This window comes from Narcine bancroftii, chromosome 6, assembly GCF_036971445.1.
Source record: "Narcine bancroftii isolate sNarBan1 chromosome 6, sNarBan1.hap1, whole genome shotgun sequence".
NCBI classification, from domain to species: Eukaryota; Metazoa; Chordata; class Chondrichthyes; order Torpediniformes; family Narcinidae; genus Narcine; species Narcine bancroftii.
The window spans coordinates 156521286-156538912 of NC_091474.1; the positions used below are offsets into that span (position 1 = coordinate 156521286).

The window sequence follows — 17627 nt, forward strand, 5'->3', positions numbered from 1 at the left end:
AGTTTAGCTTTGCAGAAAAAATGCAGATTGCCATGATTTTTTCATAACATACTGAAAACATAAATGAATATTTAAGCAATATTTATTGCCAGCCACTAGATGTCACCTGCCCATTTTGCAATGAAGAGACGAGAAAGTTTAGTGCAACATCACTGCATCACCTGATAATCCATTTTGAGTCTTGCCACATCTAATGTTGGTTATTGAAACTGAATGGATTGTAAATTGGGATAGAGCATGGATTAACATGATTCTAACTGTTAATGAGCTGATAGAATAAATTGCTTCAAGAGGAATGAATTGAAAGGGCGAAAAAGAAAGATGAGCTCTTCACAACTTTAATGATTCAAAACACCACAATCAATGAAGTACTTTTTAAATCATAGTCCATTTTGTAATGTAGAAATTTGAATGTGATATCAAAAGAGGAAATCTGACAATTACCTGGTATGTTGTGGCAATCTTCACTGACAATAACAAGCAAGTCATCTATCTTTCCTGGAAATAGATATGTAGATAGATTATGCAAATATATAAAAGCAAAAGTGATGTCATAATGAGTTACTTTAATTATTTAATATTGCCTTTGTGTCAGAGATTCAGATGCGGCAGAATGTATTAGAAACCAAGAGGGTTTCTTGAAATAGCATAGGAACGTAGGAACATAGGAAGTAGGAACATGAGTAGGCCAAAATTGGCCCATCGAGCCTGCTCCACCATTCAATGAGATCATGGCTGATCTAATTTATGACCTAACTCCACCTACCTGCCTTCTCCCCATATCCCCTAATTCCTCATGCAGATAGTCCACCAGAGAAAGGGCCATACTATTATTTGTATTGGATAAGGACCCTAGCGAGGTGATCTAAGTTTCAGTGGAAGAGTATTTTAGGAACAGTGATCACAATGCCTATAGCTTTAAGATAGTTATGAATTAACCCTGAACTTTGCATAAAAGTACTAAATTACAGGAGGACAAATTATAATATTACTGCGCAGGTGTAGGCTGAGTTCATTGGGAGCAGCTGTTGTGGGGCAAGGCCACATCTAATATGTGGGAATTCGAGTTCAGTACCGGCGTGTTCCAGTAAGGAGAACAAATCGGGACGGTAAGGTAAGAGAATAATGGATGATGAAAGAGTTTGTGATTTTGTTAAATAAGAAAATGTAAGGTTTGGGAAGCAAAAATTAATCAGAGCCCTTAAGGAATATAAATATGGCAGGAAAATGTTAAAGCGAGGCATTAGGAAGGGCAGAAGGAACCATGAAATGTCCTTGACAAGTGGGATTAAAGAGGCACTGTGTACTTGCATTAAAGGCAAGTCATTGCCTCCTTGCATATCTGCTTTTCTGACCTCTAGACTCAAATTTTTCTGATTTCCAGATCGTGTAAAGCCTTATTTTTTGTGATCACTCTCTTTAGAAAAGCTAGTTTATGATTTGTCTGTGACTTTTGTGAATCCAAGGGAAGATAAATCCACCATTGTGTCTCTCTCTCTGATGTTCCAGGTCAAGAAATTTCAACGTTTGGAAATGAATTGGGTTTTCTCAATTAATAGTGAATAGATTGTAACTTACCATGATCTTATATGTCCTCCAATCGGTCCAGCAGTACTTGTCCTCCTTCTGAAATGAGTCTGGTGGTCCTTTGCAGACATTTGAGCGTAGTGCAACATGTAGTAAAGGGCATTTCAGCTTTTAATCTTTTCTAGGCACTAATCAGAAAAGTGAAGGGAAACTTCAAGAATAACAGTTTATCACATTATAATTGATGGGCCATACATTGTAAGAGTCAGGATTTCCACTATTTATATTTGAATTTTTAAATTCCTAATTATCCCAGGAGCCTATCCTGGGATGAATCCTTTTTGAATGGAATGCTTCTTGCTCCCTGTAGATCCAAAGCTTCTTACAGTATTTTTCCAAGGATAAAGATGCCTCTGAAACATCATAATTGTTAGGTTAAACCATTTATTATTTGAAATCCAAAGATTTGGGCTTTTAGGCATTTATAAAACTGGAGAATTGTTGTCAATACCTGTCGTTGTTTAAATATGGAAGTCTTTTATTCACCTTGTATAAACATAGTTCCATTTTATCCAATTGACCAATTGTAGAATTTCTTTTGAATTTTTTCTAAAAGTTATAAATGTAAATTGTTGGGAAATTTAGGTTTCTACAAGAATGATTTACTCCTGGGGCATATAGACATTTTGTTGTTGTTTTGCTTATTCTCCAACTTTAGAATGGCCCTCAACATCGGCACCAGAATCATAACAGATGTCACTTGGAATCTAAATAAAAACCTGAAATGACACCTGAAACAAAAACATTCCTCATTAGCCTTTAACGATTGAACTCAGTGTCACACAAGAAGAGCGCAATTTGGAGGCAATGAAATAATCTTTTCGTTCCATTCAATTCTCCAATAAGTAAACATTTGATGCAAAAACCAAATAATAGCCAGCTTAGGTTTAGAAATGAAAGATAATATTCATATTTCACATGGATAACCATCTTGAACAAGGGAAGAAATCTTCTTCTCTTTCAGTTTCACCACCATTGCCAATTTCCCCACAACTAGAAATCTCTCCAATAAAGTAATGGAATAATCAACGCATGGCTGAATGGGTGCAGTTAAAATAATGCTCCAAGTCCTTCTTCATTTACAGCAAACCAATTCTCCCAATGCCTAGGTTCAATACTATGTATATTTACATTCTGAAAAATGCACTGCATTTAGTTGCTAAATCATTTTTTTTTGGCAGCAACTCCCTTTCTTGGAAAGTTCACCAATGAAATGAGCAACCACATCTATTACCTCAAAGTCATAACTATATCTCTCTGACCTTGTTGCTGTTGAATAAATTTCTTGGAATTGCTTAATTCACATCATTATGGGAGGGTCATGATGGACATAATTTAGCAATAAATTGAACATTGCCAATTCTATCTTTATCCCAGGAATAAATGAAATAAACCAGCCTAGAAATTGATTAGTGGCGGGGGAGGCACACTAATGTTGTCCAAAAAGAAAAATAACAGCAAAATGTATTCGAGGTGTCGAAAACACTAAATAATGTTCAATATTTTTCCACGCAGAAATTTTGTAAGGATGAATTTTTATTTTGTATTTCAAAGATATTGATAATGATTTGTGAATTTGGTAATTTCCATTACCCAAACGACCATAATGCGGGGATACGGTGTATCTAGAATTTAAGTACACTGTGTGATCAGTCCTATTTTATCGGCTAGATCCTCACAAGAAGATTCCATTAGCAAATAGTAAGGATTCAGAAACGGAGCTCAACAGGCTTAGCAGAATTCTCCATCTATTAATCTTAATGTGCAGAACATTTTTGACGGATTTGTCTATCTACAGGATCATTCCTGATGTTGTGCAAGAAACTTGTTAAATTTGTAAGGTTTTCCTTCTAATTCAGCTAGTGTTGGGTTTTTGAGAGCTTTCTTGATTTATTCCTCCAGTTCAATGGCTTCTTCTGTTATTTTGATTTTTTTTCAATATCTGCATCATTGAAGCAATCGATATTACTTCAGCTGCTAAAGAAGTTTAGTCCTGACTCTGCTTCCCCTGTATGGTTTGGCACTTGTTGCACACTTTAAGCCTGCTTTTCATTCTACAGTTTCTATTAAAATATTACCTTGTAATCACACACATGATGTCCTCATCGCTCATGGCATGAACAGTTAGATATCAGATTATTGAAAGGAACTGTAATTTGCTTTTTAACCAGGTTTACCAGACACTGCTCTTTGCACATTTTCCTTTTTCTTCTGTGTGTTCCCTTTCGAACATCATCTTGCAATTGAGAGAATGTCCTTTATCGTTTCACTCTCTGTTAATGTATTCATTCAAGAGATGTGGATATCACTAGCAGGGCCAGCATTGGATATCCCTCCCTAGTTGCCTTGAATTGAGGATACACTTAAGAGTCAACCATGATACAAGGTCTGGAGTCATGCTGTATATATGCTAGACCAGGTGAGAAAGCAAATGTCCTTTGATGAGAGTAATGAACCAAGTGAGATTTATGACAATCCAGTAATTTTATGGAAATGTTATGATCTTTTGAATATATTTTTTCCCATTTTCAGGGACAGTAGCTTCATATTTCTCACTCTTACAGTTTGCCTTTTGCTTTACCTCATTGATTGAAACTATTGACATCAAATATATTCTCTGATATCAAACCTCGTATGTCTGCGAAATGCAAACACCATAATTGGTCGGGATATCGAGTTTAAAAATTTAGCAAATCATGATGTAGCTGTTTTAAACTTGGGTAAGGTCTCCCAGTTCTGGTTGCAGCATTACAGGAAGGGTGTGCAGGCTTTGGAGAGGGTGCAGAAGAGGTTCACCAGGATGTCTTCTTGATGAGATGGTGTTGTGGTTGGACAAACTTGGATTGTTTTCTCTGGTACATCTGAGGCTATGGGGAGATGGATATAAGTAAATAAAATTACGTGAGGCATAGATAAAGTAGATAGTTGGAGTCTTTTTTTTCTGAGGAAGCAAAATGTCATAGCCTGGTTTTAAGGTGAGACGGGGGAAAGTTTAAAGGAGATTTACAAGGCAAGTTTTTTTTTACACAGGTGCCTGGAACATAGTGCCAGAAGAGATGGTAGAAGCAGATGCAATAGCAACATGTAAAAGACATTTAGAAAAGCACGTGGACAGGCAGGGAATGGAGGGATGTAGACCCTGAGCAGGCAGGTGAGATTGTTTCCAAATGGCACCAAGTTAGCACCTACTGTAAGTAGTGGGCTGAAGGGCCTACTCCTTTGCTGTACTGTTAAAGCTGGCTCAGGAAGATCAAATTCTGATTTTGTGCCAAATAATTTTGCTTCAAATAAGTCCCATTGAGAGTTAATCAAATAAGCATTTGAATGAAAATAAAGAACCATAGAATATAACAGCACAGAAACAAGCCCTTTTACCCCCTCTAGTCAGTGCTGAACCATTTTTATTGCCTTGTCCCACTGATCTCCGCCCAGTCCATAGCCCTCCATACCTCTCCCATCCACGTACTTGCCCAAATTCTTCACAAATGTTAAAATTGAGCCCACATTCACCACGTCAGCTGGCAGCTTGTTCCACACTCCCACCTAATTCAATGTCTCTTGCGGTTGAATGTGACTTTTTTTTTTGCTTCTATTTCGCTGCGGTTGCTTAAGTGAGCCTTCTGTTTCTTCCCTACTCTGCATCTGTCTCTGACAAATTGAAAGAAATGTCTTGCTCTGATTCATTGAGAACCAGGCACATGACCTAAATGACATGGATAATAGACTAAAGACAGCAATTACAACATTGAAATCAACATCACTATCTAATTTAATAACCACAATAATATTTCAATAAAAATGTATTGTTATATATTATAATATCTTACCCTTACAGGTTTGTTCTTGGATCATATTCCATGTTGAGATGTGCATGTTGATTATTATTTAGAAGTGTAGTCAAAATTACAATGGGAAGTCAACAGGAGGAATCTTCATTTCAAGTCTTTCTTCTGAGGTACAATTTCTACTTGTGTGTAAGTAGATTTTGGTATTGTGACTTTACTGATTCAGAGTTGGGGACAACACCAAATGTATGATAACAAAACCTCTTCTGACGGACATGCCCAGCTTCCCCTTTGCCAAAGAGGAGTGGTCACATTGGTTCCTCTGTGAAGCCGACTGGAAAGAAGTCAAGCACAGTTCCTCAGGAAGATGACTGAACCTATAGCTGCGTTCCACATTTGAACTGCTTTGCCATTCTTCATTATCCATAGGCAGCCTCCTTTCCATAGGAAAGGAGAAGGAAAGAGAAAGAGAAAAGGAGTAGCAGAGGAGAGGACCCCGCAAAACAGTGACGCCTGCAGCAGATTAGCAAGGGGCTCAGCGGATGAAGGACCCAAACAGACAGCGAAGGACCAACATATGCTGAGGACTGCTGGAAGCTGGCACTTGGACGCCAGTATCGGAACCGGGACTCGAGAGGGTGCTGAAAGCTTCTTGAGTGTGGATCTGGAACTTGGGTTGCCGTTGGCCTGTGTGGCTGCAGAGACTATGGGAGTGCTGGAGGTGAATGTATGGATGCCCAGTGTCTCTGAAGGGATTATTTTTTGCTTCTTTTTCTCCTATTGTTAAGGGTGCAGGGCAATGCTCAAGTTGACTTTCTTATTGCCTTGTCGCAGACAAAAGTTGAGGTATGTTAATTTGTATTATTACATGACAATAAAAGCAACCTTTGGATGTTGCTCATCATTTGGAGAATCTCTTGAAGAAAAGTATATTTGACTAAATAGCAACAGCAACATTTTCAGAATAAAAATGAGTTACAGTGTAAGCCTGGTGTTTCACACTTAATACAATAGATGAAATACTCCTTTGAATAGTATTATTTTTTTATCTCAACTAAAATGTGCAAGTCAATGTGACATTGCTACAAAATGAAAATTGTCCTATCAAATGTTATCCTATCTTATATAATATATAATTATCCTATCATATATTTTATATAATTATATTGTCCCGCATCGGACTGGTCAGCCACAAACGAGCCTGCAGCTGACGTGGACTTTTTACCCCCTCCATAAATCTTCGTCCGCGAAGCCAAGCCAAAGAAAGATTATTTAATATATTGCTGCTCTGAATTGGTGAATTCATAATAATGCTGTCAAAATCCAATTTTTTTAAGAAAAGCTTTAAAATGGTTAGCTCAAAGAGAACTTTGAACAAAGTTTGGAATGGCATGTGTACAATAAAATTGCCATTTATGCTATGCCAGATTAGATCAGAAAGTTACGAATTTTCAAGAGATTCAATCATTCCATGCATGGTTAGTTACAGACTGCAGCAATTTCAAGATGCCAATGCCTAGAAGTTGGATTTTGCCTGCTTTCCTGACGCAACAGTTAATGTAGCGGTGAACGCAATGCTATTACAGTGTTAGCGACCCAGGTTTGAATCCAGCACTGATATTAAGGTGTTTGTATGATCTCCCTGTGATCTGCGGGGGTTTCCTCCAAGTACTCAGGTTGGCACCCACCCTCCAAAAAGGTACGGTGTTTGTCAGTTAATTCATTATATTTATGAGGCATGGGATCATGGGCTAGAAGGGCTTGTAACTGTGCTGTATTTTTAAAATGATTGCTTTTCTTGCTAATGTCAGGTCAGGTTTCATTAAAAAAAATGACAAAGTTGGTGACAAGCAAGATTGAAACAGCATCAGGGTAGTTTACACCAGGAAAGAAAGTCTGAAATGGGATCACACTTGATAGGATTGCACTTAGTACAGCTGAACTAATTTGCTGAACTGAAATGGACGAAAGGTGTTAGTACTTAAAAGCACACACCATACAGCAGTCAGACAAGAGGGAGAAAGATCTCCATGCCATTCTGAGACAATATAGAAGTTAATTAAATATACAACAAGGGGGAGACCTTATCATTGATGAGTACTGTTGGAGCAGCGAAAGGAAATAGAGGAAACTCAGTAGGTCTGCCACTGCAAGAATCTCACATGAAATAGTGAGAATTGCCTTAGTTGGGCTATGTCAGAAGAAATTTCACGAGAGGTCAAGTTAACGTTTATGTCAGTGAAAATGTTGTTTAAAATACAAATTCACACTGTAAACATAAAAGAGATGTTACTCCATCCACACTCCTTACCATCCACCTTATCCCCCATCTCATCTCAGCATTGAACTTCAATCCTTCTATCTTCAGTCTCCATAGTAAGGACAATGAAAAGTTAACTCTGTGTCCTTTCCCTCCTCACTTTATTGTAAAAAAAAAGTCCAGAATAGGAGGAGAAGAAGTGTTATGGAAGTGCAACATCCTCTCCAGACATGACCATCCTTAACTTCAAAGATAGAAGGCCCACAGTGCAATCCATTTGAGCAGAATTATTACTGCAGCCCTCTTGATTTCATCAATAGTAGATGCTCTCATTACTATGTCTTTCTGTATCACCAGAAAGGTGTTTTGGCTCAGTTTGCCAAAGTGACCATCTCTTTTTTTGCAAGGCATTGGGAGAGGCTTCCTATTTCCCCTTCCTTCAAAAAAGTGGGTTGATAAAAGGACACAATTGTAGCTGTAACATCATCCAGAATCTGCAGTGCAGGGAACAAGCAAACTAGGTTAGAAGGATGCAGAATTGTGGTGAGAAACAATAATGCTGTGGAATGTATAATGGATGAGAAGCTTGGTGGAAGGTAGTTGCATGCAACCATACTGCCCAGAATTTGGATACCTCTGTGATATCTGAATAAGATGGTTAGCCTACTTAGCCAAATGTAGAAGATGGTAATGCACATAAAGGAGTCTGCCTTGACACTTTCACAGGAACTCAGGAAGCAAAGGACGATGACTTCCAATAGTTTGGTAGTTTGTCACTCTTTGCTGGATCTCAGGAACCACCTTATGACATAGTGTTTAATACTGCAAGTGATAGCTGCTGTCAAGTAATTGACCAAGGCCAACTTTCTGTGTCTATGCTGTCTCACAGTGTCCCATCAAAAGCTTTGAATTCTGCCCCATGAGAGTAGCTTAAAGCTAGTAAGGAACAATAACGTGGCATCATGCAGCTGTGTGATGTACCAATGAGCAGTGCATTGTGGCCATTAATCAGCAGTTTGCTGCACTTGGTGAACACAGGAGTGCAACGTGCAAATTTGTGCATCTCTGTAACAGCTGCCTTAGAAAATCTGGCATTGCACACTGTTGTGTTTGGAAAGTATTCGGTTTAATGGGTTCACAGAGAGACAAATCTGGACACAAGTTTTACAATATAAGGTAACTTTATTGAGCACACGAGAGACAAACAGGGGAAGATGTAAATGATACTTAATTACTCTACTACTAAACAACTATATAGACATTCACTTTGGTCTCGGGTTGGCTATTTTCTACATGCTCCCACACGTGCACACACTTCATAGACAAGGATTTTCAAACACACTCCCGATTCCCTCTACCAATGGGGGGTGCAGCTCTCTCCAAGCACTGATCTATCACTGTACTACAGATCAACTTAAAGGTACCATGGAACAACCATAGAACATTACAGGATAGAAACAGGCCCTTTAGCCCTTCTAATCTGTGCCAAACTATTTTTCTGCCTAGTCGCACTGATGTGTACCCAGTCCAAATCCCTTCATATCCCTCCCATCCAAATCACTTTATTTGCGCTCGGATAAATGTGAATATTAACCATTTTTAAAATGTATTCTTTTTATAATTCAATTAAGTATACTATTATAATGGATTATGTCATTTTTGTTTTAAACAGCTACACCAAATAAGAATTTTGGTGCATATGTACATTAGTGAGCACCTTACCCACAACTTCACCAGTGATGTCCACAGTAGTTACCTGGCATGGAGCAATGTCTGGGACTTGGACCAAGAGGCAGAGAGAGAGAAGTGTGGTGTGCATCAATGTTTTATACTGTTCTGAGCTGGGTGTTTGGCCAATAATGATACTGAGTCATTTAAATGACCCAATGGTAAGGTGTGTACTAATGGGTGGCAGAAACCAACCTTGATTGGCAGGTAGGGTGGCCATTCCAAAGGAGGATATGATCATAGGTTACCATATATACAGTGCGTTTTAATTTTTAAAAAAATATAAGATTTAAACAATATTGCAAAAATAACAAAGGCAAACACACTGTGTGTATGGTAACCTCTGACCATGTCCTCCTTTGGAATGGCCACCCTGAGTGATGCAACTTGTGAATATGTTTCAGACAGGGACAACTCATGACCATTTGCAATCCACAATATTCCAGACAGACAGGGAGGCCACGTGTTCCTCCACAATCTACTTATAAAATTCTAACCTTCGGAAGTCACATCACTCGCCAATCACGACAAACACAATGAATAACTGGTTTCTAGACTGTAAAATCTATGTAACATATTATAACTGTATAAACAGGTCTAAAACAATGCAAATCCATTGGGTCAATATATACACTTGCCTTCCATATGAAAGAAAAGGCACATTATCAAACACAATGTCAACACTTCACCAGCTCCATCCCCCGACAAACAGGATCGATGTGTTCCTGTTGAAGCAGGGTGCTGTAGGAACTGCTTCCCAATATGAGAGGGGAGAGAAAAGAAAGAAAATTATCTGTTCACTGACTCACATGCCTAGTTTCTCTGGCTTAGATGGCATATGTGGACACCTTTACCACCAACGTCTGCGAGCAGGCAATTCAACGTCATCCATCAGGTGCCAGAGCCCTCTCTTGGTCAGTGCATCCCGTGCCTTGGCTTCACACTTGGGCATTCCCTGTTGCCATGTCATTCCATGGCGAGGCTGGAGACAGCCGGAAAGTGTACATCCATGGTGTACCCATATTGTCGTGAGAGCACCCAATTTTTCGGGGCTGTCGTGTGACACCAGGATGCCATTCCTGCTTGTGTTCCCTTTAAACGGGTGCCACAAGTGCCTGTGTTGGTTCTCTGTAGCAATAGCCAGGAGGAGTCAGGACTGAAAGTTGACCAAGTTGGTAGCTTTTAAATAAAAGCTCCTGAAGCACACATCCCATGAGGAATTAGCTTATATTATTGGGAAGAACCATAATTAAAAGCTGAAATTACAATTTCCTGAGAGTGTGCTTGGAGACATTAATGAAGAGTAAATTACCACAGCTCAGGGTTCAACTAAAAAGGTCCATTGCAAAGGCTGTAATTAAAAGGGGTATGATAAAGGTTGTGGATGTTGTTAAGCTGGAACTTCCTGTGATAATCTTCTTTTCTTTTCTTTGGCTTGGCTTCGCGGACGAAGATTTATGGAGGGGGTAAAAAGTCCACGTCAGCTGCAGGCTCGTTTGTGGCTGACAAGTCCGATGCGGCACAGGCAGACACGATTGCAGCGGTTGCAAGGGAAAATTGGTTGGTTGGGGTTGGGTGTTGGGTTTTTCCTCCTTTGCCTTTTGTCAGTGAGGTGGGCTCTGCGGTCTTCTTCAAAGGAGGTTGCTGCCCGCCAAACTGTGAGGCGCCAAGATGCACGGTTTGAGGCGTTATCAGCCCACTGGCGGTGGTCAATGTGGCAGGCACCAAGAGATTTCTTTAGGCAGTCCTTGTACCTTTTCTTTGGTGCACCTCTGTCACGGTGGCCAGTGGAGAGCTCGCCATATAACACGATCTTGGGAAGGCGATGGTCCTCCATTCTGGAGACGTGACCCATCCAGCGCAGCTGGATCTTCAGCAGCGTGGACTCGATGCTGTCGACCTCTGCCATCTCGAGTACTTCGACGTTAGGGGTGTAAGCGCTCCAATGGATGTTGAGGATGGAGCGGAGACAACGCTGGTGGAAGCGTTCTAGGAGCCGTAGGTGGTGCCGGTAGAGGACCCATGATTCGGAGCCGAACAGGAGTGTGGGTATGACAACGGCTCTGTATACGCTTATCTTTGTGAGGTTTTTCAGTTGGTTGTTTTTCCAGACTCTTTTGTGTAGTCTTCCAAAGGCGCTATTTGCCTTGGCGAGTCTGTTGTCTATCTCATTGTCGATCCTTGCATCTGATGAAATGGTGCAGCCGAGATAGGTAAACTGGTTGACCGTTTTGAGTTTTGTGTGCCCGATGGAGATGTGGGGGGGCTGGTAGTCATGGTGGGGAGCTGGCTGATGGAGGACCTCAGTTTTCTTCAGGCTGACTTCCAGGCCAAACATTTTGGCAGTTTCCGCAAAGCAGGACGTCAAGCGCTGAAGAGCTGGCTCTGAATGGGCAACTAAAGCGGCATCATCTGCAAAGAGTAGTTCACGGACAAGTTTCTCTTGTGTCTTGGTGTGAGCTTGCAGGCGCCTCAGATTGAAGAGACTGCCATCCGTGCGGTACCGGATGTAAACAGCGTCTTCATTTTTGAGGTCTTTCATGGCTTGGTTCAGCATTATGCTGAAGAAGATTGAAAAGAGGGTTGGTGCGAGAACACAGCCTTGCTTCACGCCATTGTTAATGGAGAAGGGTTCAGAGAGCTCATTGCTGTATCTGACCCGACCTTGTTGGTTTTCGTGCAGTTGGATAATCATGTTGAGGAACTTTGGGGGACATCCGATGCGCTCTAGTATTTGCCAAAGCCCTTTCCTGCTCACGGTGTCGAAGGCTTTGGTGAGGTCAACAAAGGTGATGTAGAGTCCTTTGTTTTGGTCTCTGCACTTTTCTTGGAGCTGTCTGAGGGCAAAGACCATGTCAGTGGTTCCTCTGTTTGCGCGAAAGCCGCACTGTGATTCTGGGAGAATATTCTCGGCGACACTAGGTATTATTCTATTTAGTAGAATCCTAGCGAAGATTTTGCCTGCAATGGAGAGCAACGTGATTCCCCTGTAGTTTGAGCAGTCTGATTTCTCGCCTTTGTTTTTGTACAGGGTGATGATGGTGGCATCACGAAGATCCTGAGGCAGTTTACCTTGGTCCCAACAAAGCTTGAAAAACTCATGCAGTTTGGCATGCAGAGTTTTGCCGCCAGCCTTCCAGACTTCTGGGGGGATTCCATCCATACCTGCTGCTTTGCCACTTTTCAGTTGTTCGATTGCCTTATATGTCTCATCCAGGGTGGGAACCTCATCCAGCTCTAGCCTTAGGGGCTGTTGAGGGAGCTGGAGCAGGGCGGAATCTTGGACTGAGCGGTTGGCACTGAAAAGAGATTGGAAGTGTTCTGACCATCGGTTGAGGATGGAGATCTTGTCGCTGAGGAGGACTTTGCCGTCTGAGCTGCGCAGCAGGCTTTGGACTTGGGGTGAGGGGCCGTACACAGCCTTTAGAGCCTCGTAGAAACCCCTGAAGTCGCCAATGTCCGCGCTGAGCTGTGTTCGTTTGGCGAGGCTAGTCCACCACTCATTTTGGATCTCCCGGAGTTTGCGCTGAAGATGGCTGCATGCGCGACGGAAGGCTTGTTTCTTCTCTGGACAGGACGGCTTTGTAAGGTGAGCCTGGTGGGCAGCTCGCTTCTTTGCCAGCAGCTCCTGGATTTCCTGGCTGTTTTCGTCAAACCAGTCCTTGTTTTTCCTGGAGGAGAAGCCCAGTACCTCTTCAGTGGATTGCAGTATGGTAGTCTTCAACTGATCCCAGAGGGTTTCAGGGGACGGGTCCGTGAGGCGGGTTGCAACGTCGAGCTTTGCTTTGAGGTTTGCCTGGAAGTTTCCTCTCGCTTCGTCTGACTGCAGGTTTCCAACATTGAACCTCTTTCTGGGGGCTTTATTGTTCCTGGGCTTTGGCTTGAAGTGAAGGTTGAGCTTGCAGCGAACCAGCCGGTGGTCAGTGTGGCATTCCGCGCTAGGCATGACCCTGGTGTGGAGCACATCTTGTTTGTCACTTTCTCGCACCAGGATGTAGTCCAGGAGGTGCCAGTGTTTGGATCGGGGATGCATCCAGGTGGTCTTAAGGCTGTCCCTCTGCTGAAAAAGGGTGTTTGTAATGACGAGCCGCTGTTCTGCGCAGAGCTCCAACAGGAGGCGCCCATTGTCGTTGCACTTGCCGACGCCATGCTTGCCCAGGATTCCTGGCCAGGTTTCTGAGTCTTTGCCGACACGAGCGTTGAAGTCGCCCAGGATGACAACCTTGTCGGCTGTAGGGGTACGTTGGATGAGGTTGCGCAGGTCGGTGTAGAACTTGTTCTTTTCTGCTGGTTCCGCCTGGAGGGTTGGAGCATAGACACTGATGAGGGTGATGTGACGCTTGTTTTGAAGTGGGAGTCGCATGGACATGATTCGGTCCGAGAGGCCTGTCGGAAGGTTTTCGAGTTTGGAGGCAATGAAGCTCTTGACCATGAAGCCTACACCAGATAGGCGTCGTTCATCCATGACAACAGCTCTTGTCTGTCTGCTAAATTTTTTCTGCATAGTTCATGACAGTAGTTCCTTGCTGCTTTAAATGAGCTGGTTTGGGAGAGCTCAAAAGATAGATTGTCAGTGACAACCTCCAGTGGGGGAGGACCAGAGAGAATTGGTGGGGCACAGGAAGCTCCACCCCCACAGGGCTCCCCCCTCCCCCCCCCCCACAGTGCTCTCTCCATAGAGCATAAATGTCTCTGTGAGTCACCGGCAGGGAGATGTCGTCGAACTTTGCCTCAGCCCTGCAAACTTGAGCGGGTGTTTTCTGCTCCATGTACTCTGATCCCCAGGAGGGTAATGGCTTCTCAGATGGTATTCCTCATAGCCACTCATGAGGGGCAAGATCACCTCTCCAAGGTCGGGGCATGCAGTGGTGACTAAATAGACCACCAAGGGACCAGTCACCTTCATGCTCCCTGGGAACTGGTGTTCGCGGGTGCCCCCATAGATACCCACAATCCGTGCCCACTCCCTAACAACTTGTGTCCCCTTGCCAAAGGTGTGCCACTGCTGCTGGTCATGTAGGCCCCATTGAAGGGGGCAGGCACCACCTGTTCCTTTAGGGTTGTGCCGCCAGGGACCTTTTTTGGCGGCCCCTGCAAGGTGTTGCCACTCATCTGTTGTTCAGACAAACAGCCTAGGGCACTCGCTCCCGATGATAGAGGCAGAAATTGGGGTCCCCTCATCCTACAGCCGAAGCAGCATCATGGCTCGGTATTCACCCAGCTGCTGGTGTTATCGAACTCCTCGCCCCATTAGCTCCTTGGCAGAATAGTCCCGGGACTCCATAATTTCAGAGGGACCACATGTGTGCCCTCCTGAGATCCCCCCACCTTCATCTACCTCCATGTTTTGGAGGGTTGGCGGGTTGCCCTTGTGGCAGGTCTGGGGCTGCGTGGTCACTGGTCAGGCTTGCAAAGGCTCGGCATTCAGGGGGAAGGATGTGTGTCATAGGACTCAGTTTCCTCATGGTCATCACCAACCATCCACACATACCCCTACTTGAACCAGGTGTTGAGCCCCTCTCCCTGCAGGACAATGGCTCAAACTTCTTCAGTCAAGCTTCCAGCCACACCAGCAAGCTGCTTGCAGCTGCTGTGTTTCAATCAGCTTGGAAGCAACCTCCATGATCTTCATTTTTAAGCTAGTTACTCACACTTGGGCAGACTGTACTGTCTCCTGTAGTGCACAACAGTGAAGCTGCAGGGATTCTATTCCTTATCCTTCTGTGCACCCTATTGGCCAAATTCTCCTACAATTTCATATTGGTTTATTAGGAGAGGTACCATAAGCCAAAGGGTCCTTCCATGACTCCGAAATCTGGAAATCCAGATTTCTCAAGGAGGGAGGACGCATGGCACCCCTGCTTTTCTCCATGGGGTCCAGCCTGTCGATCCAGTCGATCGGCATGGCGTGGCTAGCAAGCTACACCACCAAATGACTGATCCCCTGGCGGTCGTTGTTTCACCCAGGGATTTTAAATTCTGACCCCTGGGTTCCCAGGGTTAATTCACTTCCTGTTGCCGGTTGGTGAGCTGATGCACAATAATGGATGCACCCGACAGGACACACACACACAAACACACACTCATTAGCACAATCTCCCACATGGTTAGTACTCCACATGTGTCCAGCTGAAACTCTTTCAGCCCTGCTCATAGCACCATTTGTTGTGTTTGGAAATTATTCAGTGGGTTCACAGAGAAACGAACCTGGCCACAAGGGTTACAATCAAAGGGAACTTTATTGAACACACAGGAGACAAGCAGAGGAAGATGTCAAACAATACTACTAAACAACTATATAGACATTCACATTGGACCCAGGTTGGACTCCGATACCAGTGACTGCCTATCTTTTACATGCTCCAGCACATGTACACACTTCACACACTCCCGATTCCCTGTGCCAATGGGGGTGTGGCTCTCTGCAAGCAATGATCTATCATAATACTACGGCTCAACCTAAGTGTAGTGCACACCTTATCCACAATTTCTCCAGCGACGTCCACAGTAGTGACCTGGTGTGGAGCATTGTCCTGGATTTGGACCAAGAGACAAGGAAAGAAAAATATGCATCGATCGATATTTATACTGTTCTGACCTGCCAGGCATCTGGACAAGATGACACTGAGTTATTTAGGTGCAGTAAGGTGTTCACTAATGATTGGCTGGGGTCCAACCTTGATTGGCAGGTGATGTGTCATCAGGATAAATTTCCAACAGGGAGGTCACGTGACCATCCACAATCCACATTGTTCCGTATAGACATGTTCCTCCACAATTCACTTATAACACATACTGTTCATCTGTCCGGTGCATTTAGAACATGAAGACTGGCAGTCTCTTGCAACTGTGCACATCTTTGCCTCCTGTCCAGAAGTCTGAAACACTCCTTGAATTGTCTGCTGTGTATGTCCCAATAGAGTGCGGTCAGCAGTGCAACTACTGTGTGGAATGCATTGCATGAGAATCTCAGCAGCTAAATAATGCAAAGAAAGCTTGCTGTGATTAAACAGCATACTCTGAATTTTGAAAAGTGTTTGAGTGGAGGGCAATCAGTTCTGATGGGATCTCCTGGAGCTCCAAGCAGACTGTACCTTTAAGTACCAAAAAAAGCCAGAACTAATTATGATGTGCTTTTAGGCCACACTAAGAATTCTGAACAACTATCATGTGAATAAATGTGAATGTGCGCAACTGATGTTGGGTAAAGATCAAGCTCACTATTGTGCGTTGTGGCAGAGTGCCCAATCCAATTTCACGATTAGCTTGATTTTACTCAAAAATTATTGCTTGTGCAATTTACTCCAGGTAATTTTTGTTTTTGAATCACACAATAACCTTAAGTGTATGTGCATTTACTTGATCATAAATTTTATATTTCAACTATTTTCTACTTCCGTTTCTCAAGCTTTAAATTCTATAAATGGATTGTAATCTCTCATGCCCAATGGCTTCACTTTTTCTGAGAGATAGCTTGATGATGACTTTTCCTTAAGCGCATGAAAACAATCCAAGGAATCCAATTTCATGTCCTGGATGCTTCACAAATTTACTTGTAAAATTTTGTTTCTCCCTCTCACATTTCATTACAGGTGAGTGATGTTCATTGTGTTTTATTGGGAAATCACCACAGGGTACAATTATGGTGTGCTCATGATCTCTTCAGGAGAATGAGAAACTAAAATACTTGAAATATAAAATTTATGGTTAAGCAAATGCATGAACATTTTTGCTTATTATTTAATAAATAGTTTATCTCTAAAATTAGGCAAATAACTGTATATTAGGAACTATTGGATAAAATAAACCATTTCAGTATGGCTGCAATTATTTAGTTCTGTTCCCACAGCTAGAATCACAAGGTATTCTAACTTTTTACAAACTTATGAGTGAGCATGTGTGTAATTAATTTATAATTTCAATAGTTTTGTTAAAGAATGAATTTGGTTTAAAGGTTTCTCCACAAAGAGGGGTAACTCACTTTTGAGAATGTTGAGTCACTGGATTTATTGCCCCCACTGAAGATAAACCAGTTTGATCCATGATGAGGTCTTGTGAAAAACTGGAAAAGGAATATGCTGTTCATATTTATGAACCACCATTCAATTAGATCAAATTGGTTTGTAGCTTATCTTCATTTATTCGTCAATTCCAGAATCATCGTTGTCCTTGTCTCACAAAGAAAAATCCAATAAGTCAATCGGAAGGGTCTTATTTATGAAACAAAGGAAATGCCAAAGTAAGAAATTTTTAAATTTTAATTTAGA

At 42.4% G+C, this 17627-nt stretch overlaps 1 protein-coding gene and 1 long non-coding RNA gene across 27 annotated transcripts in view; one reads left to right on the forward strand and one right to left on the reverse strand.

Annotated features, from left to right (window-relative positions):
* The window catches only part of LOC138736632 (uncharacterized), a 48215-nt gene extending 47706 nt beyond the window's left edge, over positions 1–509 (reverse strand). For all 3 annotated transcript variants that reach the window (XR_011340455.1, XR_011340454.1, XR_011340456.1), the window contains exon 1: positions 445–509. This is a non-coding gene — a long non-coding RNA (uncharacterized lncRNA). The remainder of the gene's footprint in view (positions 1–444) is intronic.
* Positions 1–17627, forward strand: part of ldah (lipid droplet associated hydrolase) — a 281972-nt gene that overhangs the window by 164917 nt on the left and 99428 nt on the right. Inside the window, exon 5 of one of the 24 annotated variants that reach the window (XM_069886443.1) lies at positions 17516–17599. The exons of 22 other annotated variants lie outside the window; for them this stretch is intronic. In XM_069886443.1, the coding sequence (XP_069742544.1) occupies positions 17516–17599 (84 nt within the window). Of the gene's footprint in view, positions 1–9321; positions 9444–17515; positions 17600–17627 lie in introns of those variants that run through there. One more of the 24 variants, XM_069886450.1, reaches the window with a different exon arrangement.